At 47.4% G+C, this 26,249-nt stretch overlaps 1 protein-coding gene across 4 annotated transcripts in view; it reads right to left on the bottom strand.

Annotated features, from left to right (window-relative positions):
• Positions 1-2,273, bottom strand: part of IL13RA1 (interleukin 13 receptor subunit alpha 1) — an 81,442-nt gene extending 79,169 nt beyond the window's left edge. Inside the window, exon 1 of one of the 4 annotated variants that reach the window (XM_027607821.2) lies at positions 2,067-2,267. In XM_027607821.2, the coding sequence (XP_027463622.1) occupies positions 2,067-2,154 (88 nt within the window). In that variant the 5' untranslated portion in view covers positions 2,155-2,267. Of the gene's footprint in view, positions 1-2,066 lie in introns of all 4 variants that reach the window. The other 3 variants (XM_027607818.1, XM_027607820.2, XM_027607822.2) reach the window with 3 other exon arrangements.
• Between the last annotated feature and the right edge of the window lie 23,976 nt (positions 2,274-26,249).

Raw genomic sequence — 26,249 nt, forward strand, 5'->3', positions numbered from 1 at the left:
ACGAAATGAAACAACGTAAGTGGAAAAAACTCACAACCCTGCGTGGCACAGAGTATATTAAACACTACAGAATGCTAGTTGTGGTTATTAAGACATGCCGCCACGTGGACCAGCAGCCTAAACAGACTAAACAAAGCTGGTAACCTAATCATTTTCATGAACACTGAGAAGCTTAGAGCTAGGAAGAGCCCTTAGAACTTACGGATCAGAAATTGCCATGCGAGCACAGGGAAATGACTAGCCCAGAGCCCCACAGCTGGGAAATGTCAGAAAACTTAAGTCCCCTGTTTCTTTCTTTTTTTTTTTCCCTTCACCATACCTCCTTGCAATTCTACCAATATTTTTTTTAAAGATTTTCTTTATTTATTCGACAGACCAGGACCCCAGGATCATGACCTGAGCCGGAGGCAGCCCGCTTTTAACCGACGGAGCCACCCAGGCGCCCCATCAATATTTTTTCTAATGGGAAAAAAGTTTCTGTATTCTAAGTAACCAAGTTACCAATGAAGCGCTGAGACAAAACTGATTAAGTGGGGGGTTGCCGGGCATTATCTAGAAGGCCAGCTGTTGTTTGTTGTGTGTGTGGGAGTCTGTAGGAGGGAATGTGTTGGAGCAGGTCGGTGAAAATCAGGAGCCTAACGAGTGGGGTGACCCTCAACAAGTCCCTTCCCTTCTCTGCACTGAGCTTCCTCATATGGTTGTAAGAATCCGATCCCGCACCTGCACTGGAGGCACGTGGGGGGCGGCAAGGATTATGCTGTACACTCTAAGGCTCTCCGAGAACCCCCAGAGCCTGGCTCAGAGCTCAGCAACGCAGACGCTTGAATAATTATTAACTGGAAACTTCAAACCTGCCTCAGGCCTCCACTTTAAATGCCACCTTTTCAGTAAGGGCTTCCCACTCACTTCACCGTATTTATAACGGCAAACCCCTTCCCGGCTTCGTTTTTCTCCATCGTACTCGGCGCCACCTGACATACCTGATATCTTACTCCCCGGCTCCGCCCGCCCCCAACCCCGGGACTCTGCCAATAGCACGGAAGCTGTGCAGGGCGGGGGCTTGGTCTGTTTCACTCACTCCCGCATCCTCAGCCCCTAGAACACCACCTGGCATAGAGCTGACTGCGTACGTTTTGTTGACTGAATCAATAGAGGGCATCAAGATTTCCCAATCAACACTTCAACTTGGGTTTCAAAGCCCAACACACTGGTGAAAATGCAATAAGCAAATTGTGGGTGTCTGTGTCAATATGGTAATAAAACCTCTCAAATTTGGAGCCACTGTGGTCACCCGACGTGGCCACAAGGCCACTCGAGCCGGGAGCTGTCCGTGAGGAAGTCATTCTACTTTTCCCGGTAGAACTCTGCCCGGCTGATTAATGAAAAAGTTGCCGCACAGGGTGAGGGGTATATTCGAACTCCCTGGAGTACCTTGGCAACTTTTCTGTAAACCTAAAATGATTTCCAAATCTAAGGGCTATTAAAGAAAAAAAAAAAAAAAGGCCTCCACCCCGATGCTGCTCCGGGTTTCCCAAACGGATCTGTCGAACGCCAGAGGAGGCCGTGGCCCCCACGTCCTTTCTGTGCGAGGACCGGGGTCTTCAGGAGCTCCCTTCAACTCCATCCCCGCACTCGACCGGCGAGGTCCCCGGCAAGGAGCCCCGGGGCGATCCCGGCTCGCCCGGACCTTGGTCGCCAACCCCGCCGGTTCCTGGCCCCCTCATCCCCTCCCGGGCGACTTTCCGGGTCCCGACCCGCCGCCCTCGGACACCGCGGCCCCTTTTCTCTCCCGCGCCTGGGCCCCGGGCTCCTCGGCTCTTCCCGACGACGCGAGGGAAGTGCGGCGGCGAGTCGTCGTCCCGCTCCGTCGCCGCCGCCGCCACGGCCGCCCGCGACCCGGGAACCCCACCTCGAACCGGGCGCCGAAGGCTGCGGTCTCCGAGCGCCGGGCGTCGTGAGGCGGCCCCCCGCAACCAGCGCCCTCCCTCGCCGCAGCCCCCGGCCCCTGTCGGCCGCGACCCCAGCCGCCCCCTCGGCCGCCGCCCCCGGCCCTCAGCCAAACTCACCGGTAGGCGCGGCGCCCTCGTCGCCGCCGCCGCCGCCGGCGCACAGCAGCAGCGCCCACAGCCCGCAGAGCCGCGCCGGCCGCTCCATGCAGCCCCTGTCCTCGGAGCCCGGCAGGGCTGCGGGGCTCTGCAGTCTCCGCCTCCTTCGCTCCCTCTCCCACTTCCCGGCTCCGCCGCCCTGGAGACTGGGGGCCGGCGCAGACCGGAAAGGCCGCCCCGCCCACCCGCCGCAGGTAACCCGAGCCGCAAGCTGCGGGCGCCGGGGGCGGGGCGCCGGGGGGGGGGCGGTCCTCGCGCCTGCCACGCCTCCCGCACCTCCCGCGCCTCTCGCCGAGCCACACCTGGCCCCGCCGCGGCTCCACGGCCCCGCGGCGCCGCCGCCGCAGCCCCTGCCTCGGCCCCTCCGGAGCACCGGCTCGGCTCGGGCCAGACTGAACTTCCTCGAGCACGTCGCGGCTCAGCCCAGGCGCCTGCCGGTCCCGCCCTCCGCGCGCCCGAGCCAGCCCCGGCCGGCGCGGACCTGCGGGACCTGGGTCGAGCCGGGGCTGCCGCCGTCCACCCCCCCCCCGCCCCCGCCCCGGGGCCCCGGGTTAGGGCCACCGCCGTGAAGGAGCCTCGGCCTGGGAGTCCGGAGAGGCGGCTCCCAGTCGTCGGCCTCTAAGCCCCTGTTTCCTAAACTCTGACTCCAGCCTTCCTAATCCCAACCCCACCTCCCAGGATGGGCTCAGGCCCAAGACCCAAGAGGGGACTTAGCAGGGGCTTGTTTGGCGAAAAGGCCGGAAGGTGTACTGGAAAGCTGGTAATACAGAATGTTGAGTCGGGGGTGGTGGTGGGGAGCAAAATTTTAAATGGGAAGGACAGTGCCACACTATGTCCAGTACTTGCATTCCGAACAGCACGCAACCAACTTTCTACATACTTCTTTTTCACAGGTTTAGAGTCAGAAGGTGAGTCAGAAGGACACACAGAAAGCGGGTGACTATGAAGGTCAATGAGGCTGGGGATGGAGGAGAATGGGAACCCCTGTTACTTTCCTATTGCTGCTATAACCAATTACCATAAATGTAGTGACTTGACACGGGTTTTTTTTTTTTGAGTTCAGGAGGTCAGAAGTCTCACTGGGCCAAAATCATGGCGTGAGCAGAACCGTGTTCCTTCTGGAGGTTCTGAGAGAGAAGCAGTGTTTAGCTTCTCCAGGCGGCCCAGGCCACTGCTCAGGTCGCTTCTCTGATTCTGACCCTCCTGCCGCCTTTTTTGATTAAAAAAAAAAAAACTTGGTAATTAGATTGGACCTACCAGATAATCCCCATCTCAAAATCCTTTATTGAATCACATCTACAGAGTCACTTTTGCCATATAAAGTCACATATTCACAGTTGGCTGGGACTAGGGCATGGATATCTTTGGGGAGGGGCATTATTCTCTCACCACCCCCCAAAAAAGGGTCAGATCTGGATGGATGATGAGACCCACTAACCCAGGTGTATTTTGGTTGAATTAAGCCAATGTGTACACCTGAAATCTGTTGCAAAAAATACAGCAGTAAAAATGCGATAACACACCTAGTCTCCAGGCATAGGGATGTTTAATCTACCTGAAACAAAGGCCTCACTCTGAGAATTATGGCCCTTGAGTTCAATAAATATTTACTGTCCTTCTGGGAACTGGGGTAGCCCCTAATTAAAAGCAGGCCCTGCCAACAAAGAGCTGCCACCCGTGTGGGGGGCTCTCATAAGGGCAAAAGCAAGGAACTGTGGGGCACAAAGAAGGGGCACCTTCTGGGAGAGAAGGAGCAAAGGAGGCTTCCAGGAGGCAGGCCTCCCTGCAAAGAATCTCGAGATAAGTCTTGCGTTCAAGGTTCAGAATCACTCGTCTGCATGTATTACTGAACGACGTAATGTTTATGAAAACACTTGGTAAGCTATGGAAGCTGGTAGAACTGAGAGATATTACTATTCTGAATCCCCTTGCAAATAGGCCCCCCACTCTAACCTAAGACCTCCCCCCCCGCTGACATCACCACACGCATATACTTGTTGACATTTGCTATAAACATTATACAATAAGTTTATAATAACATTTCCAAAATGATCATGTCATCGGCCTTTTACGAAGTCTCCACTTGGAACAGGAGCCCCTGGGGACTGGCTTAGTGCCACCGTGGGCACTGTCTGGCACAGATTGAGTGCCTAATGAATTGGCAGCAAATGATTAGAAAAATAAGGGTCACGACTGGTCATTAGCCTCCAGAGAAGGTCCTGAGAATTGTGAGAGTTGTGAGGCAAAAAACAAAGGGCAGTGGCATGACCATAATTTTACTGAGCTGCTGACGGTGAGCACAAGTATTCTAGGCAGGGCCGCCTGGGTGGCTCAGTTGTTAAGCGTCTGCCTTCGGCTCAGGTCCTGATCCCAGGGTCCTGGGATCAAGCCCTGCATCGGGCTCCCTGCTCAGCGGGAAGCCTGCTTCTTCCTCTCCCACTCCCCCTGCTTGTGTTCTCTGTCTCTCTCTGTCAAATAAATAAATAGAATCTTTAAAAACAAAAAACAAGTGTTCCAGGCAGTCCCACTTCCTCTCTACCCTAAATTTTAAGCCACATTTAAAAAAAAAATGTTTAGGAATGCTCTCTCTTCAACATCAATCTTTTATTTGTAATTTCTGTGTACTTTTACTCAAAGAGCATCTTAGATTGAATTAGGCCACTGCTCTGGTCTGCAGGAGGATGAAGACGACGGGATAGGTTCCCAGGCATTGCAATAAACAGCTCTTACTTGGGCTTTGTGTAATCGGAGTCACGATGAGTCCGCATCACGTTTAGCTTTAATTTGTAATTCATTGGGCCCCTGACGATTTGGGCGTGAGACTACCAATTGTCCTTCCTTTCGCCTTGGCTCTGAGGTGGCTGGAATTCTGGACTGCCCCAGGTACCCTGGCCGCTCCCGTTGGCTTTTTGGATCTTTACCCTTTTCGCTAAGGCCTCCTCCTTTTTTGTGAGTGGAGTTGGGAAAGGGCAGAAACAAGAAAATAGTTGGGGAGAAAGAATGATGTTCCTCTTTCCAAAGTCAGGTCTCCTTCCAGCCAGTTAGAAACACCCTCCTGAATTCATCAAGGACACAGACGTCAGCATATATACCAAGGGCTGAGCTAAGAATTCTGGCCTTTAGGTAAAAATCTCACAAAGGGTCTTATGCCTTTTATCAGGCCAAAACCGAACAGATACCACCACTGCAGTGAAAAGAAACAAAGGGAAACAGCAAATAGGGAATTTCCCTTCTTCTGACACTAAAGCAATAGCTCCCCACGAGGGTTGATTTGTCCTCTTCGGGAGACATTTAGCAACGTCTGGAGATATTTTTGGTGGTCCCCACTTGGAGTGGGAGGGTGTGCTACTGGTATCTAGTGAGTAGAGGTCAGGGATGCTGCTCAACATCCCACTAAGCACAGGACAGCTCCCCCGCCCACCCCTACAAAGGATTATCCAGCTCAAAATGACCATAGTGCCAAAGTAGAGAAATCCTGAGCTAGTGTACTCTTTGTTATATTTGCACTTGGCCCATATCCATCCATTGTCCACATGTCCACCAAAAATCAGTGAGAGGTTGGTGGTCAAAGTATTTAACCTTGACACGTTCCTTTCCTGTATCTGGCGTGTGTGGTTTCCCCGCCCAGCCATCCAGCCTCGCAGGGCTTCTATCACAAAACATCTCTCATGTCAATTCTCCCCCTTCCTTGCCTCCACTGGTCTCAGGTCCTTACTGCCTTTCCCTTACAAGGGTCTGCCCTTCTCCCCACCAGGTGACAAATCTTCCTGATGTGCAGGTCGGATCATTTCACTCCCAGCTCAATCTTCTTAAAGGAACACCTCTTCCCCTCAAATGCCAAAAAAAGGTAGTCTTGACGCCTTTGCCTGCGGGCTTGCTTCTTCATGACGGATTCCCCGAATTTTTCAGTCTCTTCACCAGCCAGGCTCCCCCCAGTCACTCTGCGGCCCAGCACTCTCAGCCAACCGGCCAGCTTTAGGCTCAAAGTCCTTTGCAGGCAGTTTTGTTTGGCCCACATCGTGTTTAAATATATTTGGATTTAGATACTAAACATGAAAAAAAAATCAGGAGATTTTGCATGACACCCCGGATTTTCAGCTTCTCTTAAGAAATCAGAAGTTCTGGGGACACGTGGGTGGCGCCGTCAGTTAGGTGTCTGCCTCCAGCTCTGGTCATGATCCCAGGGCCCTGGGATCGAGTCCCGCATCGGGGTCCTTTCTCAGTAGGGTGCCTGCTTCTCCCTCTCCCTCTGCCTACCGCTCCCCCTGCTTGTGCTCTCTTTCTCTCTGACAAATAAATAAATAAAATATTTTTTTTAAAGAAATAAAGATACCAGAAATTGGGGTAGCGTTGGACCTGAGTTCCAGTGCACCCACGGTCCGCAGGTGCTCATCAGGTGCTGCCACCTTATCAACAGGGCATGTGCTCCCAGTCGGCACAGGCCCCATGCTCCCTGGCCTGGCCTGCTTCCCCCACTTACCACTTGCCTGGCCCCTGTTTGTCACCTCTGATGTTTTCTCCCTACAAACCATCCCTCTTGCTGTTCTCTTTAACCAGAACGCTTTTCCGTTCCTCCAATGTCACATTTTTTAAGGTTCTTTAACCCCCAAATGCAAAATTCTTTGCTCTCTCCCGACAAATGCCTCTACTGTAGCAATTAACAAAGAGGTTTGTGTGCATGTCCTGAGCTGCCACCAGATTCAAGCTCCTGGAGGCCGGAGACTCTGCCCAGGGTAACTCTTGGATTTTCACCTAGGAGGAGCTTCCGGGCAGTAATCTGATTGGAAGGGAAAACCACCGGGGGGCTTGTCCTGAAACCATGTGCGTACAGCAAGTGTGGACACGCTTCTCTTACTTAGATTCTGAGTTTGTTTGGGGTGGCTTGAGGAAACACGCTGTCTGGCACCACAGAGAACGCAAAACTGAACGTGACACAGTCAACGTCGGTGACATATCATGCTCTTGGGGTCTGGGTTTCATTGACTTGGAGGTTCTTGCTCTTCTGTAAGTGGTTTTCCTCTACAGGTTTAGTGCAGCTCACTCGAGAGAGTGCCGTTTGCACAAGGGGCTCGTGACCAGATCCCCTGGGTTTCGCCTGAGGCCGAGAAGTGTGGTGCTGGGGTATCTGTCTGGATCAATGTCCTGAAGCTAATTGACTTCAGGTCTCCAAACTTTACAGTGATTATTAAATTGACTCTTGGATTCAACAGGGCACTCATGTGCTCAGGACCCTCCACCAGCCCCCAAGGCCCTACCCTATCCCACCTGCTCGGGACCCTCCACCAGCCCCCAAGGCCCTACCCTATCCCACCTGCTCGGGACCCTCCACCAGCCTCCAAGGCCCTACCCTACCCCATCTGCTCAGGATTCTCCACCAGCCTCCAAGGCCCTAACCTAACCCACCTTTCCAAACTCCCCTCCTGCTGCTCTGCCCCAGGCATGCTCCTCCAGCCACCCTGACCTTCTGGCTGTTCCTCACAGGAGTCAAGTGCCCTCCAGCCTCGAGGTCTTTGCCCTGCCCTATTTCCTCTGCGAGTGGCTCCAACCTCCCAGGATAGCCACACGTCTTACTCTGTCGTGTCATGTAGATGGCTCATCGAGGCCCACTCTAGCCACCGCTCGAAAATTTCAAGCCCCACCTGCCCCCGCCTGCTAGCCCCCTTCCTGGGTCATTCTGCCCCATTACCCTGGAATGTAAGCTTCATGAGGGCAGGGAATGTTTTCTGGTTTGTTCCCAGCTCTATCCCCAGCACTCAGAACTGTACCCGACACATAGTACATACTCAATAAATATATGAATGCATAAATCACACTGTGCTAGGTGCTGTGAGGGATACCAATCGACCAACGAAAGGCAGCAGTTCGTGTGGTTGTCCTTGGGAAATTTCCAGTCAAAGCTGTGGGGAGGCATAGAAAACAATTAGGGAAAATGCAGCAAACACACAAACATAAATGCTCAGAGAAAGGCAAGACGGACCAGTGTGGTTGGAAATGCTTTGGACGACTTCTTGGAATGGATGGGCACTGAACTAGACCTTGAAGGATGACCAGAACTTGAGAGAGGCAGGCGAGAGGGAGACAGGAGAAAGAAGTCAACCGCAGTCACTTTCTGGCTGGATCTCATAAGCAGTAAGGAGCCACGGAAGACTTTTTTTTTTTTTAAGATTTTATTTATTTATTTGAGAGAGAGAGAATGAGAGATAGAGAGCACGAGAGGGAAGAGGGTCAGAGGGAGAAGAAGACTCCCCGCTGAGCAGGGAGCCCGATGCGGGACTCAATCCCGGGACTCCAGGATCATGACCCGAGCCGAAGGCAGTCGCCCAACCAACTGAGCCACCCAGGCGCCCGCCAGGGAAGACTTTTACGACCAAGGTGGTGACATCGTAAAAGTGACATTTGGGAGATCTGGTTTTCTGAGATCAATGATCAAAACTTCCTTGATTCTTGCCTGGAGGCCAGGAGGCTGGGGGAAGACTAGGTGAGGGATTGGCAGTCAAGGACAGGGGCGGCCCCCACACCCACCTTCTGGCTCCACCATCAGACCCCAGGGGCTGTGAGGCTGATTCCTCCCTGCGCCCAACTCCTTGGGGGTGCTGCTCTATGAAAGAGCGTGCCCTCGGGGCCTGGCCCCCTAGTTTTTCTTGCACCCCTTGAAAGCAGTCAACATCCCGTCCAGTCACTCCATGGCCTCAAGTCCCTGCAGGCTGCAGACTCTTCCTCTCTGGAATCGGCTCTGTTCTGCTTTCCAACACTTCGGTCTCCGAAAGAGGAAGGGCCTCCATGCGTCAGCATCCAGGGCTCCTCCTCTGGCTTTTGGTTTGGGGTGCTTTCGTTGCTGCCACCACCCCAGCATCTCACCGCACCCTCTCCCCCGCCGTGCCTGACCCTATGTAGGTCCTGCCCCCTCCCCTGGCCCAGCCAGGACGGGTCTAGTCTTTGCACACCGTTGACAGGATCGTTACTGTCTCACCACTTAGCAATCATTGGTGTCTGTCTGTCCGTCTGTCTCTCATCTTGTCAGCCTCAAGGCTCCTGAGTTTAAAGATTCAAATGCCTCCTTTGCATGTTAGTGCCCCGCACCTTCTTGCCCTGAAGTCTCCATTGTTTGTTTGCCTTAAGCGTGTAGGATAATTCCTCTTCAGCCGTGCCCTCATTCACGCAGCCTCTTGGGGGCGGGGGGAGGAGGCCATTTGCATAGCCGCGACTCCCACAGGAACCCACACTCTAATTTGCACATCCCCTCCCTCTCCCAGGTCGTTTTGCCTACCTGCCTGTTGGACAGTTCCCTAAACAAGCAAGGAACTGAGAGCCTCAGTCTGGAAAACACTGGGCTGGGCTGGGGAGGGGATGCGTGGGAACCGCCAAACTCATCATCGCACCCTCGTCCCGAATGGCCCTGCCTCTCCCACATCCCCTCACCTGGACTGCCTTTTGTGACTGTACTAGTCAGAACCAGGCAACTACAGGACTGCGACACTGCCTAGCTGCTAGCCTCCCCCCGCCGACCCCCCCCTCCGCCCCCGGCTGAGCGGTGGCCGTGTGTGCTCTGCGCTCTCACAACGGAAGGCCGGGAAGTGGCTAGTCATTTCCCTTCTCTGCAGCCTCAGTTTCCAGGATGCTACCCTTCCTTGCAAATTTGATGAGGTTCGCTTTGTGACACAATGTAGAGTTTATTTTTGTAAATGTTCCATGAGTGCTTGAGGAAAATGTAGACAGTTGACTCTGGAACAATGTGGGGGTTAGGTACGCCATCCCTGTGCGCAGTTGAAAATCTGCAAATAGCTTTTGGCTCCTCCTAAACTTAGCCTACTCCCCCAAAATAGCATACTCTTGATATGAGGCCTTACTGGTAACATCAACCATCAATTAATACATGTTTTTGTATATTCTGTGTATTATATACCATCTTCTTAAGATAAAGTAAGCTAGAGAAAAAAAAAATCTTATTGGTGGGGGGGGCGCCTGGGTGGCTCAATCGGTTGGGCATCCGACTCTTGCTCTCAACTCAGGTCTGGATCTCTGGGTAGTGAGTTCAAGCCCTGTGTTGGGTTCCATGCTTGGTGTGGAGATTACTTAAAAAAAAGGGGGGGAGGGGAATCTTATTAGGAAAATCATAAGGAAGAGGAAATGCATTCACAGTACTCTGCTGTATTAGTTGAAAAAAATCTGCGTACAAATGGACCTGCGCTGTTCAAACCCGTGTTGTTCAAGGGAACACTGTATTCTCAAATTATAGGCCCAGTGTTCTTTGTATGGATCAAGTTTGTGGATCATGTTAGTCAAATTAATATTCTTGCTAATTTTTTTGTCTGTTGGACCTATCAGTTACTGAGAGACATGTTAAAATCTCCCGTCATGACACTACGATGGTGGATTTGTCAAATTCTTTTTTTTTTAAGATTTTATTTTTTTATTTTAGAGAGAGAGCACACACGCAAGCAGGGAGAGGGGCGGAGGGAGAGGGAGAGAAAGAATCTCAGGCAGGCTCTTCACTGAGCATGGAACCCGATGTGGGGCTCGATCTCACGACCCTGAGACCATAACCCAAGTGGAAATCAAGAGTTGGACGCCTAACCTACTGAGCCACCCAGGCGCCCCGGATTTGTCAAATTCTTTGTAGACTTTAGTTGTAATACATTTATGCTTGTTTTTACCATCTGATTTTGTGCCATATACCCCCCTTTTTTTCTGTTTCTTTTTGTCCTTTCCTCTCTCAACTTCTTTTCAAAGCTGGGCTCTTGGGAGTCGTTTTCTCATTACAAGAGGGTGTTTCATCTTTTGTAAAATAGGCGTAATAGGGGCGCCTGGGTGGCTCAACTGGTTAAGCGACTGCCTTCGGCTCAGGTCATGATCCTGGAGTCCCGGGATCAAGTCCCGCAACGGGGGGGGGGGGGGGGTCCCTGCTCAGCGGGGAGTCTGCTTCTCCCTCTGACCCTCCCCCCTCTCATGCTCTCTCTCTCATTCCCTCTCTCTCTCAAATACATAAATAAATAAAAATCTTTAAAATAGGCATAATAGTAGTGCTTACCACAGGGTTTGTTATAAGGATTGAATGAGATGAAGAAACTCACATTGAATGTTAATCCAGTGCCTAACATATAGTAAGCACTAATAAATGGGAACTATTATTAGAAGTTCTAGTACTCTATCATCTTCAGGGTTCCCTTGTCTCTCACGGTTCCGCTTCTATTGTTCTCCTTTCTGCTGATATTGTCCCATTTGTTCTCAGTCTTTTTTCTTTCATTTCTGCTTTACTGCCATTCAGTTTCCTGTTTCCTCGTACCCCTTCATCCCCAGGCGAGCTCCGCATGCAAGCTGCAATGGTGAGGCCCCTTAGGGAAGAGTGTCAGCATGGAGGGGCTTGGTGGCCCAGCGAGGGCAGGAGGCAAGACAGTGGTGCCTTGTCCCCTGATTCCCATTCCACAAGGTGACAAACGTACCGCCCAACACGAAGCCAGCCCTACCCATTACTCTAGGTTAGATCGTCCCTGGTGGTCTAGTGGTTAGGATTCGGTGCTCTCTCCCCATTACTCTAGGTTGGCTCTGGGGAAATTGGACCCGCTGGGATCATCGGTTTCTGTGAAATGGGTACAAAGCCAAAGAACTCGCCACCTAAGGATACAGTTGCATTCCTTAGTGCCTTTGCCTGTGGAGTACAGCTGGGGCCTCATGGTCTGCTCTCAAGAAGGAGTCCTGCTGTGGGAGAGTGGGTGTCACCTCACTAGGAATTTGTATATGTACAAACCAGAACCTGGAAAGAGGAACCATTTGTGCTTGAACACATTGTGGTCAGAGGAAAATTTTGTCATCATTGTTGTGACAGACCTGTAGCTAAATTTAGCAAGCTGTGTATTTGTGTGTGTGTGTGCGTATATCATGCTTGGACATCACACACGATGTTTCCGAAAAGCAAAAACTCCCCAGACCAAAAAAGAAGCCCTCTTCTGATTTGGTATTTGATTGCCATGGCCATCCCTTAGTCCAGTTACTTCAGAGCTTTGCTTTTTTTCTGTGTCCTTTGGAGCATGACATTCCTTCAAGAGACATTGTGTCACTGGAGGAACATTGGCACTTGGTGGAGTTTTGGGTGTTTTTCTGTTCTCTGGTGGTTTCCACACTTGGATTGAAATAAACAGAGGTGTTTAACTTCCATATTTCAAATGGGCGTCACTCGAATATGAGAGTCTAATCTTTTGATGGCAATTAAACATACACCTTTCTTCTTCACAATAAATTTTATTTTGTTTTAAAGATTTTATTTATTTATTTGAGAGAGAGAACATGAGAGAGAGATCACGAGCAGGGGGAGGGGTAGAGGGAGAAGCAGACTCCCCACTAAGCAGGGAGCCCAATGTGGGACTCAATCCCAGGACCCTGGGATCATGACCTGAGCCGAAGGCAGACGCTCAACCATCTGAGCCACCCAGGTGCCCTTCACAATAAATTGTAAAAAGATGCTGTTGATATTTTTGCAACTTCTTTTTAAAAAAAAAATGATTATTTATTTATTTATTTGAGAGAGAGAGAGAGAGAGAGAGAGAGAGAGAGAGAACAGGAGGAGGAGCAGAGGAAGACGGAGAAGCAGACTCCCCACTGAGCACAGAGCCCAAAGGACGATGCTGGGCTGGATCCCAGGACCCTGAGATCATGACCTGAGCCAAAGTCAGACGCTCAACCCACTGAGCCACCCAGGCGCCCCTGAAACTTCTTTAATACAAAAGTGCAATCGCAACTTCTGATGTAGATGAAATGCAATATATTCTTGGCCGTTAGCAAATCACAGAATGCCTGTCTGTGATTCAGAAGTTCAAAAAAAAATATATGTGTATATATAATGTGTTGGATCTGTCTTCCTGGAAACAGGAACAGGAACCATTTAGTTTCTTGTAAGCCACAGAAAGGATATGGAGTAGCAGATGAGATAAACATGCTGGAGATAGGGGTGCAAAATGGGAAAAGGAACGGAGATGAGAGGGAGAGAGAGTTTTCCAATTATAGAAGTCGGATAAATATTTTGACTGAAGTGACTCTGAGTGGGTTTTACTTCCCTTAGCATGCTCCAGACCAGTGGAGCTGCAAATTTTTCATCTCAGGACCTGTTTAAACTCTTACAAATGATCCAGGACCCTAGATCCAGTCCCAGATTTTACTTCCTGGGGAACCGAACCTGTGACAAGTGTCTAGCCCAGGGCACACCACATTGATGCCTAAAGTATCGAAGCAACTAGTTTCCTCAGTTACAGGTATAGTTGACCTGAAACAAACTACATGTAATAGCTTCTAGGCACACGTGGGGGTCATTCATTTTGTGAACAAGTTCTTTAAATCTCTTAAGGCGTTTCTCGATCATAAGATTTATTAAAAAGAAGGTGTAATCGTTAGGGAAACGCAAGTTAAACCCGCAATGAGATGCCACCCCACAACCATTCAGAGGATTATTATTTTAAAAACAACAGGAAATAAGTGTTGGTGGGGATGTGGAGAAGTTGGAATGCTCGTGCTGGCGGGAATGTGACCTGGGGCAGCCACTGTGGAACATAGCTTGGCGGTTCCTCAAAAACTTAAACGCGGACTTCTGCTACTGATGTCGTTGGGAATGTTGGTGGGGTCCGGAGCAAAGGCCAAGAAAGAATTCTTGAGACATCTTCGGTGCAGAAAGGTGATTCTATGAAAGCACGGGGACGGGACCCGTGGGCAGAAGGGGTTGCTGCAGCGGGGTGGTGAGGGGTGGCTGATTATATACTGGGGAGCTGGGGGAGGTAAGGAAAAGGGGGGTGTCCAAAAGGACTTTCATATGCTGAAGAAGACTCACAGGATACTGGAGTCCTGGCCGTTGTCAAGCTAAGGTTGTTTTTCCTTCTAGTAAGGCATTAACATTTGGACAGCTGGGAGCTTCCTGGAGGAATGTTATACTCTGCCTTTCTCAGGTCCTTGTCAATGGGCTGCAGGTGGTAAGGAAATTTAAATTTGTTCCCTTTCCCTTCGGCCTCGGTTTCCCACATCACGCATGGAGGGGAGGGTGACGTTGGGGCTCCAGGAAATTGAGTTATGCATCTGTGGAAGCTAGGTTATTGATAAGAATGCTTTTTCCTTGTAAATCACTAAGTCATTGGTAAACAGATGGAGACTCAGGTCTGGCAGGACTGTGATCTCTGTCAGTTATCTATTTGTTTTCCCTTCCTTTAGCTTTAGGGCAGCCAGGGGTGCCCGAGGAATGTCACACATGTCCCACCTGGCAGTGGTGGTGGTGGGGGAGTTTGCTGGGTGTCAGCTTCTGCTTTGTCCTCAGCTTGTCTTCTGTTCCCTCATCTGTATGATCCAGCAAGTCCACTTCCAAAATTCAAAGCAATGACTTAAACAAATATTTGTATGCCCAGGTTCAGAGCAGCAGTATTCACAGTAGCTAAAACACGGAAGCAACCCAAGGGCCCATTGACAGGTGAATGAATAAGCAAATTATGGTATACACGTGGAATGGAATGGAATGTTCATCAGCCTTTTTTTTTTTTTAAGATTTTATTTATTTGACAGAGAGAGACACAGCGAGAGCAGGAACACAAGCAGGGGGAGTGGGAGAGGGAGAAGCAGGCTTCCCGCCGAGCAGGGAGCCCGATGCGGGGCTCGATCCCAGGACCCTGAGATCACGACCTGAGCTGAAGGCAGTCGCTTAACCAACTGAGCCACCCAGGCGCCCCTGATGTTCATCAGTCTTAAAAAGAAAGGCAACTCCGACACATGCTACAACAGAGATGAGCATGGAAGATAATTGTGCTAACTGGAATAAGCCAGTAACAAAAGGACAAATACAGTATTACTCCTCTTCTATCAGGTATCTAGAACAGTCAGATTCATAGAGACAGAAAACAGAATGGTGGCTGCCAGAGGCTGGGGGGAGGGGGAAGTGGGGAGTTATTGCTTAATATGCACGGTTTCAGTTTGGGATGATGAGATAGTTCTGTAGTTGGACGGTGGTGATGGTTGCACAACAATGTAAGTCTATTTAATGGCACTGAATTGTACACTTAAAGTGGTTAAAATGAAAAAAAACAGAAAATGGTTGAAAAGGAAAATGTTATGTGTATTTTACCACAATAAAAAAATGTAAACAAGTATTTTTTTAAACAAAGATTTTATTTAGGGGCACCTGGGTGGCTCAGTTGGTTGGGCATCTGCCTTCAGCTCATGTCATGATCTCAGGGTCCTGGGATCAAGCTCCGCATTGGGCTCCCTGCTTAGTGGGGAGTCTGCTTCACCCTCTACCCCTCCCCCGACTCGTGCTCTCTCTCTCTCTCTCTCTCTCTCAAATAAATCTTTTTTAAATGATGTTATTTATTTATTTGAGAGAGAGGGAGAGCTAGTGAGAGAGAGCACAAGGAGGAGGGTTAGGGAGAAGCAGCCTTCTCGAGCCTGACGTGGGGCTCGATCCCAGGACCCTGGGATCATGCCCGGAGCGGAAGGCAGATGCCCAGCAACTGAGCCCTCCAGGCGCCCCTAAACAAGTTTTAAAGTACAAATATGTCTGAAATCTTGCAATACATTAGTAAAAGGGTTGCATTAAATAGTTAATGAATCATTCCTTTTTATTGCCAAATGATGGTTCATTGTATGGATATACCACCTTGAAAACATTAGGCTAAGTGAAAGAAGTCAGTCACAAAAGTTCACATATTGTCCGATTCCACTTACATGAGATGTCCAGATGAAAGAAGTCTATAGAGAGAAAAACTAGTTGAATGGTTGCCTAGGGCTAGGTGGAGACGTGGGAGGAAAAGAGCCATGACTGCTAATGGTGCTAATGGACCCAAAGGTTTTGGGGGCAGGTGATGACAACGTTTTAAACTGATCATGCTGATGGTCATACAACACAATGGATGTACTGAAAATCACTGAATTCAATTTATTTATTTTTTTAAAGATTTTATTTATTTATTTGACAGAGAGAGAGACAGTGAGAGAGGGAACACAAGCAGGGGGAGTGGGAGAGGGAGAAGCAGACTCCCCCCTGAGCAGGGAGCCTGATGCGGGGCTCGATCCCAGGAGCCTGGGATCATGACCTGAGCCGAAGGCAAACGCCCAACAACTGAGCCACCCAGGTGCCCCTGAATTCAATTTAAATGAGTGAATTATATCTCAATAATTCTGTTGTTAACAAAAAGGTTAACAAAACCGAAATAATAGAAAGACCCTCTAGAGGAATATCTTTCCTAATTGACCTAGGAAATTAAACTTTGATGCCCCAGTGTGGAAAAGTTGATGGGTTTTCTTGTATTTCCCTTCGATCATTCAGTAAATATTTATTGAAAACTTTCTGTGGGCAAATAATACTATTGAAGGTACAGAGCAATCTACAAAAAAAATATTGTTTTAAAATATGGTGTCTGCTGGGGCCCCTGAGTGTCTCAGTCAGTTAAGCATCTGCTTTCGGCCTGGGTCATGATCCTGGGGTCCTGGGATCGAGCCTTGCATCAGGCACCCTGCTCAGCAGGTAGTCTGCTTCTCCCTCTCCCTCTAACCATGCCCCCTGCTTGTGCTCTCTCTCTTTCTAAAAAAAAAAATAAATAAAATCTTTAAAAACAATATGGTGTCTGCACTGATCAATGGAACAGAAAGCCCAGGAATAAATCCACACTTATATAGTCAATTAATCTTTGACAAAGGAGGCAAAAATAAACAATGGGGAAAAGACAGTCTTTTCAATAAACAGGGCTGGGAAAACTGAACAGCTACATGCAAAAGAATGAAACTGGATCACTTTCTTACATCATATACTAAACAAACTCAAAATGGATTTAGGATTTAAATATAAGACCTGAAACCATAAAACTCCTTTTTTTTAAAAGATTTTATTCATTCATTTGAGAGAGAGAGAGTGAGTGAGAGAGAGCACAAGCTCGGGGAGCAGCAGAGAGAGAGAGAGGGAGAAGCAGACTCCCTGCTGTGCAGGGAGCCTGACTTAGGCCCGACGCCAGGACCACGGGAACGTGACCTGAGCTGAAGGCAGATGCCTAACTGACCGAGCCACCCAGGCACCCCAAAACCATAAAAGTCCTAAAAGAAAGCCTAGCCAGTAATGTCTTGGATGTGGGCCTTAGCAATATTTTTCTGATTTGTCTACTGAGGCAAGGGAAACAAAAGCAAAAATAAACTACTGGGACGACATCAAACTAAAAAGCTTCTGCACAGCAAAAGAAACCATTAACAAAATGAAAAGGCAACCTACTGAATGGGAGAAGATATTTGCAAATTATATATATCTGATAAGGGATTCATATCTAAACTATTATAAAGACCTCATGTAACTCAACAGCAAAAAAACCCCAAATAATCTGATTAAAAATGGGCAGAGGAATAGGCATTTTTCTAAAGAAGACATACAGATGGGCAACAGACACATGAAAAGATGCTCAACGTCACTGATCATCAGGGAAATGCAAACCAAAACCACAATGAGATATTACCTCACACCTGTCAGAATGGTTAATACCAGGGGCACCTGAGAGGCTCAGTCAGTTAGGCATCGGACTCTTCATTCGGCTCAGGTCATGATCTCGGTGTCATGGAAACGATCTCCACATTGGGCTCTGTGCTGGGCGTGGAGCTTGCTTAAGATTCTCTCTCTCCCTCTCCCTCTGCCCCTTTCTCCCTCTCCCTCTCTAAAAAACAAAGAGTGGTTAGTATCAAAAAAGCAAGAAATAAGTGTTGGTAAGGATGTGGAGAAAAGGAAACCCTTGTGCACTGTTGGTGGGAATGTAGGCTGGTGTGACCACTATGGAAAGCAGTATGGAGTCTCCTAAAATGTTAAAAACAGAACTGCCATTATGACCCAGTGATTCCACTTCTGGGTATTTGCCCAAAGGAAACAAAAACACTAATTCGAAAAGATTATGCACCCCTGTGTTTATTGCAATATTATTTACCATAGCCAAGATATAGAAGCAACCGAAGTGTCCATTGGCAAATGAAGGGATAAAGAAGATGTTGTATGTGTATGTTCACACACACACACACACACACACACACACACACACACACACACACACTGCAATATCACACAACCTTAGAAAAGAATAAAATCTTGCCATTTGTGACAGCATGCATGGACCTAGTGTACTATGGGAAGTAAGTCAGACAGAAAAACACAAATACCATATGATTTCACTTACATGTGGAATCTAAAAACCGAAATAAGTGAACAAACAAAAAGCAGAAATAGACTCATAAATACAGAGAACAAACTGGGGGTTGCCAGAGGGGAGGAGGGGAAGGGGTTGGGGGAAATAGGTGAAGGATATTAGGAGGTACAGACTTCCAGTTATAAAATAAATCAGTCTCGGAGATGAAAAGTCCAGCATAAGGAATACAGTCCATACTGTAATAACTTTGTATGGTGACTGCGCTTAGAGTGGCGAGCATTTTGTAATGCACAGAATTGTCAAATCACTATGTTGTACGCCTGAAACAAATATAACATTGTATGTCAACTGTATTTCAATTAAAAAAATACAGTGTCTGCCTTTCAGAAGCTCGCTCTCTGATTAAGGAGACAAGCCATACCCACGTGAAATCAGATTAATCAAGGCAATGCCATGCTGGGGTTCTTTATTTTATTTTATTTTATTTATTTTTAAAGATTTTATTTATTTATTTATTTATTTATTTGTCAGAGAGAGAGAGAGAGAAAGCACGTGCACAAGGGGGAGCGGCAGGCAGAGGGAGAAGCAGACTCCCCGCCGAGCAGGGAACCCCATGCGGGACTTGTTCCCAGGACCCCGGGATCATGACCCGACCCGAAGGCAGACGCTTAACTGACTGAGCCACCCAGGCTTCCCATGCTGGGGTTCTATTATCAACTCATGTTCACGATTGCACTTGCCCCATACAACCAACCAAAAGTATTGTTATCGTAAAATTAGTGATACAGAAAATAAGACTAGAGAGTGGTTAAGATCAAGGGCTCTGAAGCCAGAGCGCCTAGTATGAATCCTGGCTCTACCACTTACTAGCTGTGTGACCCTGTGCCGGCTACTTAGCTTCTCTGTGCCTCAGCTTCCTCCTTTGGAAAATGGGGATGATTATGACAATAACAGCGCCTAGTTCAGATGGTTGTTGCGAGGATTAGATGTGTTAATGCATGTCAAGTGCTTAGAACAGGTCCTGGAATATAGCAAATGCTCCATAAAAGTATTAGTTTCTGCTATTTCTGGAAAATGATGGGTCATCCCTTTGATGAATATTGAATATTTGTCCAGTGAAAAACCTTAAACACACATTAAAAGATACTTCTTAACAGAGCTGTGGCCATTTTGCCAGAGATTTCAGACAGTACATATGGCAGGGTGTGATTCAGGAATGTCACAGTATTATTGGCCTGGGGTATCTAGAATGTTCAGTATCCTGAGGTGCCTGGGTGGTACAGTCAATTAAGCGTCCGACTCTTGATTTTGGCTCAGGTCGTGATCTCAGGGTCGTGAGATCGAGCCCCTCAGCATGGAGTCTGCTGGAGATTCTCTCTCTCCCTCTCTCTCTGCTTCTCCCCCTACTTGTGTACTCTGTAAATAAATAAAATCTTTAAAAAAAATAAGAGACATTAAAAAGAATAGAATGTTCAGTATACTGGTTGGGCACAAATCAGGGATTCAAAAGTACTAGAAGGTAATGAAAAAATTTACATTAAAATGTTAACATTTTTGGATGATGAGATTATATTACTTTTGCTACTTTCGAATTTTTTTCTCAAAATGACTGGATTACTTCTGGTTTTACATTTTTATTCTTAATATTTTCAGCATGCAGAAATGTATAGAGACCAACATGATGAACACACATGCCCATTACTTAGCTTTATTAAACTAACCCTATGCCATATTTATCTGAGTTTCCTCTCTCTTTAAGAATTAAAACGTTATAAACAGAGTTGACACCCCGTGTGAACCCTTCCTCGAGTCTGTCCCGCACCATGTCTCCCTAGAGGTACCATGATCTTGAATATTTTTATACTACTACTACAATGAGGATATTCATAAATATGTAGAACTGTTTTGCATATTTTAAAACTATATACAAATGGTAACCCGTACCTATATCACTCTGAAACTTGCCTTCTTCTCACTTGTGTCGATACATATAGGCTGTTGTAGTTCATTCGTTTCCCTTGTTGTAGACTATTCCAGTGTGTGTGTGTTTCCATATCCATTCTCCTGATGGAGGATGTATATATTGTTTCCATTTTTTCACTATTACAAATAAAACAGCTGCTATGAAAATTCTTGGGTATAAGGGCAGATTTCTCTAGGTGTCCGTCAAGAGGTAATATTTGCATCTTACCAGGAGTACCTGAAAGTTACCATTGCTTCACACCCTTGCCAAACTTCTTTGTTGTGCTTTTAAAAGTTCTGCCAAGTTGATGGGTATGAGATGGTGTCTTATGTAAAGCCTTTTAGAATGTTGCCTGGCACATAGTAGGGTCTTGGTAAGGTTGAGTTATTATTTTAATTAACATTTCCATAATCAATGTGGACATTGGGCACCTTTTCATCTGCTCACCGCTCATTCAAGTTTCCTCTTTTGTGAAGTGCCTTTTCATCTCCTTTTTCCGTTGTTTTTTTTTACGAGGTTGTCTTTTTCTTATTAATTTATAGGTTTTAAAAAATATTTTCTTGGGGCGCCTGGGTGGCTCAGTCGGTTAAGTGTCTGCCTTTGGCTCAGGTCATGATCCCAGGGTCCTGGGATCGAGCCCCGCAGAGCAGGGAGTCTGCTTCTCCTTCTCCCACTCGCCCTTCTTGTGTTCCTCTCTCACTATATCTCTGTCAAATAAATAAAGAAAATCTTTAAAATATATATATATATTTTTTCTTGCATGAATCCTTTGTTACTTATGTAGTTTGTGGCATGTCTTTACTTTCATTTATGGTGCTTTTTGTCATTTGGAACTACGCTTTTTATTTTAATGTACTCCGATTTATCATATCCCCCTTTGGGTTGTGCTTTTTAGAGTTTGTCTAGAAAATCCTTCCCTATTAGTGGTTATGAATTCTCAAGGCGGCTCTATTTTTCTGGCCAGAATCTGGGCCTGGGTAGGCAATCTTTTAGTTAGATCTCTTCAGCCAGTGGACAGCTATTTTCCTAATTCGCCAGTTCAGTGAGGGATAGCTAATTGAGGGTCCAGGATTTAGATGAGGTTCTTGGTTCCCAGGCCTTGGCTTCTTTCTCTGTGTACATTATACTGATTGGTGTTAGGATCAGCTGAGAACAACAGAGCTCCAAAATAATAGTGGTATAAACAAAAGAAAAATGTCTCACGTAACAGTCCAGAGAAAGGCAGTCTAGGCTGTTGTGGAGTGTTTGCCCTCACTGTGCTCTCAGATACCCGAGCCTCTTTATATCATTTTTTTTTTTTTAAGATTTTATTTTTAAGTAATTTCTGCACCCAGCCTGGGGCTGGAACTCACAACCCTGAGATCAGGAGTTGCACGCTCCTCCAACTGAGCCAGCCAGGCGCCCTCGTATATCTTCTTGTTCCATTCTATGTGGTCTCTGTTCCTCAGGTCACCTCATGGTCCAAAATGGCTACTCCAGCTTTAGCCTTCACTTTCACGTTCCAGCCAGCAGGAAAGAGTCAGAGGTTAATAAGGGACATTGGGGCGCCTGGGTGGCTCAGTTGGTTATGTGTCAGACTCTTGATTTCGGCTCAGGTCATGCTCTCAGGGTCATGAGATTGAGCCCCGTGTCAGGCTCCATGCTGTGTGTGGAGCCTGCTTAAGATTCTCTCTCTGCCCCTCTCCTCCCCTCTCTCCCTCTCAAAAAAAAAAAAAAAAAAAGAAGAAAAGAAAAGGGGGGACACGGCCGCTTTTAAGGAAGATTCTTAGTAGCTTCCATATGACATTTGCTTTTAGATCCCCTGCATGTTCTCGGGGCACCTGGGTGGCTCCATCCCGTCGGTCAGAACTTAGTCACAGTAGGTTTTATTTTGGGTGGCCATGTATCCAACTGAAAAGTAAGAGTTCTGTTACTATGGATATACAGGAAACTGGATGGTGGGGGATAACAGTCTTGGCCACAATGGTCAAATCTCAAGTCAGTGGTTCACAGGTGACCTGTACGCCGCTCTAGTTTTTAGTTCTCTTGTTCTTTCTGGTGCCTTATTTTCTTGTAATTTCACCCGTGCCTTTCAGCCGTTCATCAAATAAATATTTACTAAGCACCTACTACAGGCCAGAAACTGTTTTCAGAGCTGAGGTTACAGCAGTGAACAAGACAAAGGCCCTGCCCTCACAAAGCTTGCATTATAGTCGAGGGAGACAGACCATAAAGGAACTGGGAAACGTAATGTTGGAGGGTGTGTATTGGTATGGAGGAAAATAAAGCAGGTTACGGGGGAATGGAGAGTGCTGGGGAGTGGAGTGAGCAGTTATTTCAGGGAAGACCTCTGTGGTGAGGTGACATTTGAATGAACCCTGCATGAAACGAGGAAGCAAGCTAGGGGGTTATTTTGGCCAAGAGCAAGTGCAAAGGCCCTGGAGTGGACGTGGACACGGTGTGTTCAAGGACCAACAAGGTGGCCTGTGTGATCGAAGCAGACGGGACGGTGGAGAGAGATAGCAGTGGTGTGCCAGGGGTAGCAAAGGACCAGATCAGTTAGGGCTTCGTAAGCTTTTGTTTTCCCCGGAGGGAGACGAGAAGCCACTGGAGGGTTTAAACAGAGGCATGATATGATCTGCCTCATGTTTTTTTTTTTTTTTTCTTTAAAGATTTTATTTATTTACTTGACAGAGAGAGACACAGCGAGAGAGGGAACACGAGCAGGGGGAGTGGGAGAGGGAGAAGCAGGCTGCCCGCCGAGCAGGGAGCCCGATGCGGGGCTCGATCCCAGGACCCCAGGATCATGACCCGAGCCGAAGGCAGACGCTTCACGACTGAGCCACCCAGGCGCCCCATGTTTTTTTTAAGATTTATTTATTTATTTTAGAGAGACAGAGAGACAGTGCGGGGAGGGGAGGGGGCGGAGGGAGAGGCGGAGAGAGAGAATCCCCACGCAGACTCTCCATGAGCATGGAGCCCAACGCGAGCCTCGATCCCAAGACCCATGAGATCATTACCTGAGCCAAAACTAAGGGTCGGATGCTCAACAGAGTGAGCCACCCAGGCGCCCCCGCCTTATGTTTTCAAGGATCTCTTCAGCTGTTGAGTTGAGAATAGACCCTAAGTTAGTAAATGGTGGATGCAGGGAGATAAGTTAGAAGACCACTGTGGTTGGCCAGGCAGGGGAAGCATGTTATTTGAACTAGGATGGTAGTAATGGAGGTGGCGAGAAAAGGGTGAGATTATATTTTGAACGTATGCCAAAAATATTTGCTGAAGGATTACAAGCAAGGTGTGAGAGAAGGAGAGAGGCAGTAGACCCGACTTCTAGGTTTCTGGCCTGAGCAACTGATTGAGGGGCGATGCCATTTACTGAGAAGGGAGACCGGGGAAAGAGCAGGTTTGGGGGATGGAGATCGAGAGTCCTGTTTCAACCAGGTTAAATTTGACAAATGCCAGAGGAGAGGTCATTATACAATTAGGCATAGGACTTTTGAGTTTAGAGCAATCTGGGTTGAAGGTACAAATCCGGGAGTCATCCGCACATACGTGGCCATAAGATTGGATGAGATCACCGGGCAAGGCAGCAGGGAGCTTGGCAGATTTGGCAACACGGAGGACAAGAACATTCTCTTCTGATTCCTCCTGTTTTTTTCAGTGAAATCAGAAGATCATTTGCTAGTGGTGAGATGGTGAAGAGGAGACTGGAGGTTTGAGGGCAGGGGAGATGGTATAATATCTATCTGTGATGTGATGTATTTTTTTAATTAATTAATTAATTGATTGATTTTTAAAGTAGGCTCCATGCCCATCGTGGGGCTCCAACTCACGACCCTGAGATCAAGAGTCACATGTTCTCGGGGCACCCGGGTGGCTCAATCGTAAAGCGTCTGCCTCCGGCTCGGGTCATGATCCCAGGGTCCTGGGATCGAGCCCTGCGTCGGGCTCCCTGCTCGGCGGGAAGCCTGCTTCTCCCTCTCCCACTCCCCCTGCTTGTGTTCCCTCTCTCGCTGTGTCTCTCTGTCAAATAAATAAATAAAATCTTTAATAAAAAAAAAAAGAGTCACATGTTCTACTGACTGAGCCCACCAGGCACCCCTGTGGTGTTATATTTTATTTATTTTTTGTGATGTTATTATTTTTTTAGATTTTATTTATTGAGAGAGAGAGAGAGAGAGAGAGCATGAGCAGGGGTCAAGGAGAGGGAGAAGCAGGCTCCCTGATGAGCAGGGAGACTGTCACGGGGCTCGATCCCAGGACCCCTGGATCATGACCTGAGCCGAAGGCAAATGCTTCACCGACTGAGCCACCCAGGTGCCCCTGTGATGTTATATTTTATAAAACATTTATAGGTGTTTATTGTGGGGAGGAGTTTTGCATTATCCAGTGAGCAGTTTGCTGTCATAGCTCACTTTTATGAAGAAAAAGTTCCTTTTTTAAAAAAAAAAAGATTTATTTTTAGAGAGAGAGTGCGAGCGAGAGAGCTCGTGCACAAGCGGGGAGAGGGCCAGAGGGAGAGGGGGAGGGAATCTCTAACAGACTCTGCACTCGATGTGGAGCCTGATGCAGGGCGCCATCCCAGGACCCTGAGATCATGACCTGAGCCCAAACTATGAGTTGGGTGCTTAACCGACTGAGCCACCCAGTCGGCCTGAGGTCCTTTAAATGAAAAGACATGTAGCTACTTACAATCATCCTATCCAAAATAAGCCAAAAGATGCTTTATTAAGAAACTGACTTATTAGGCAACATAGAAAGAAAAAAAAAAAGGAAACAATTGAAAATCTAAAAATGTTTCTTAAGTTTCAAAAATGAATAAAATAAAATAACAAAATAAAAGTAAATGCGTTCCCCTTATTGACACAGGAGGAGTGACATCAAAGACTGATTTACTGAACATTCCTTGCTCCCACCAAGACTTGGCGACTCTCAAGCAGGCAGGGTGAACTCCCAGGATGTCTGGCCTCTGGTCATGTTTCCAGAGAAGAACACTGCTGCCCAATGCCACACTGAGACAGGGCAGAGGACTAGAAATTGAGGAGCAAATGTTTCAGAGGTCCTTAGCTGATCAGCTGGGTCCTAGGCACATGCAGACGGTGTGGCTCCAAGCTAGAGCAGATCTGAGTGTCCAGTCTGGAGACCACTAGAGAAAAGAGGCCCGACCTAGTCTATCCAGCCCCTGAGGTTAGACAGAGCCAGCATGCACCCAAGTTGTCTTTCCCACTCCTTTTGTAGTCCTTCACTGGGACTAGATTATAGAGCACCATTTACTTCTCTCCCAGGCCATCGCAGAAAATGGTGGCATACATTAGCGATATCGTGTCTCCAGTGCCAGATGAAGGAAGAGGCAAACTAATCTGTAGCTTATGCTTCACACTGTGAGGAACTTAAAAAATATGAGAAGCACATGCACTTCCACTTCCCATAGCTGTAGAGGATCTTTCCTTGCAGACTTCAATTTTGCTCAACTGTCCATGTCAGAAAGCAATACGGGCAAGTACCTGAACTAAAATGATGTAAACATGGATGTTTATCAACCATTTGCATTTCCTCCTCTGCAAATGGCCTATTCATGTCCTCTACCCATTTTCCTATTGGGAAATTCGTTTTATTGATTTGTAAGAGCTCTTTTCATATTAAGGATATTTATCCTTAATCCATCATACGCGCTACAAATATCTTAGTCATTTTTTCCTTTGAGTTTACTTATGTTTTTAATTTAACTTTGATGTGATCAAATGTATTAGTTGCTTTTCCTTTTTGACTTCTGGATTCTGAGTCTTCCTTAGCAAGACCTTCTCAACCTTAAGATTGTACGCATGGTAATGCATGTTAAATTCTATTTTTTTAAGGGTCTTGTTTTTCACATGTAAGTCTCTGATCAACTTGAAATTTATTTTTGTGTAAATGGTAAGGTAGGGAATCCCTTAAATTTCGTGCAAATAGCCAATTATTCCAACACTATTTATTGAATAATCCCAACACAATTTATTGATTTATTTCTTGAAATGCAACCTTTGTCATATAGATTTTTACATACACATGGATCTATTCTGTTACATCTTT

Source organism: Zalophus californianus, chromosome X (genome assembly GCF_009762305.2).
Source record: "Zalophus californianus isolate mZalCal1 chromosome X, mZalCal1.pri.v2, whole genome shotgun sequence".
Taxonomy (NCBI): Eukaryota; Metazoa; Chordata; class Mammalia; order Carnivora; family Otariidae; genus Zalophus; species Zalophus californianus.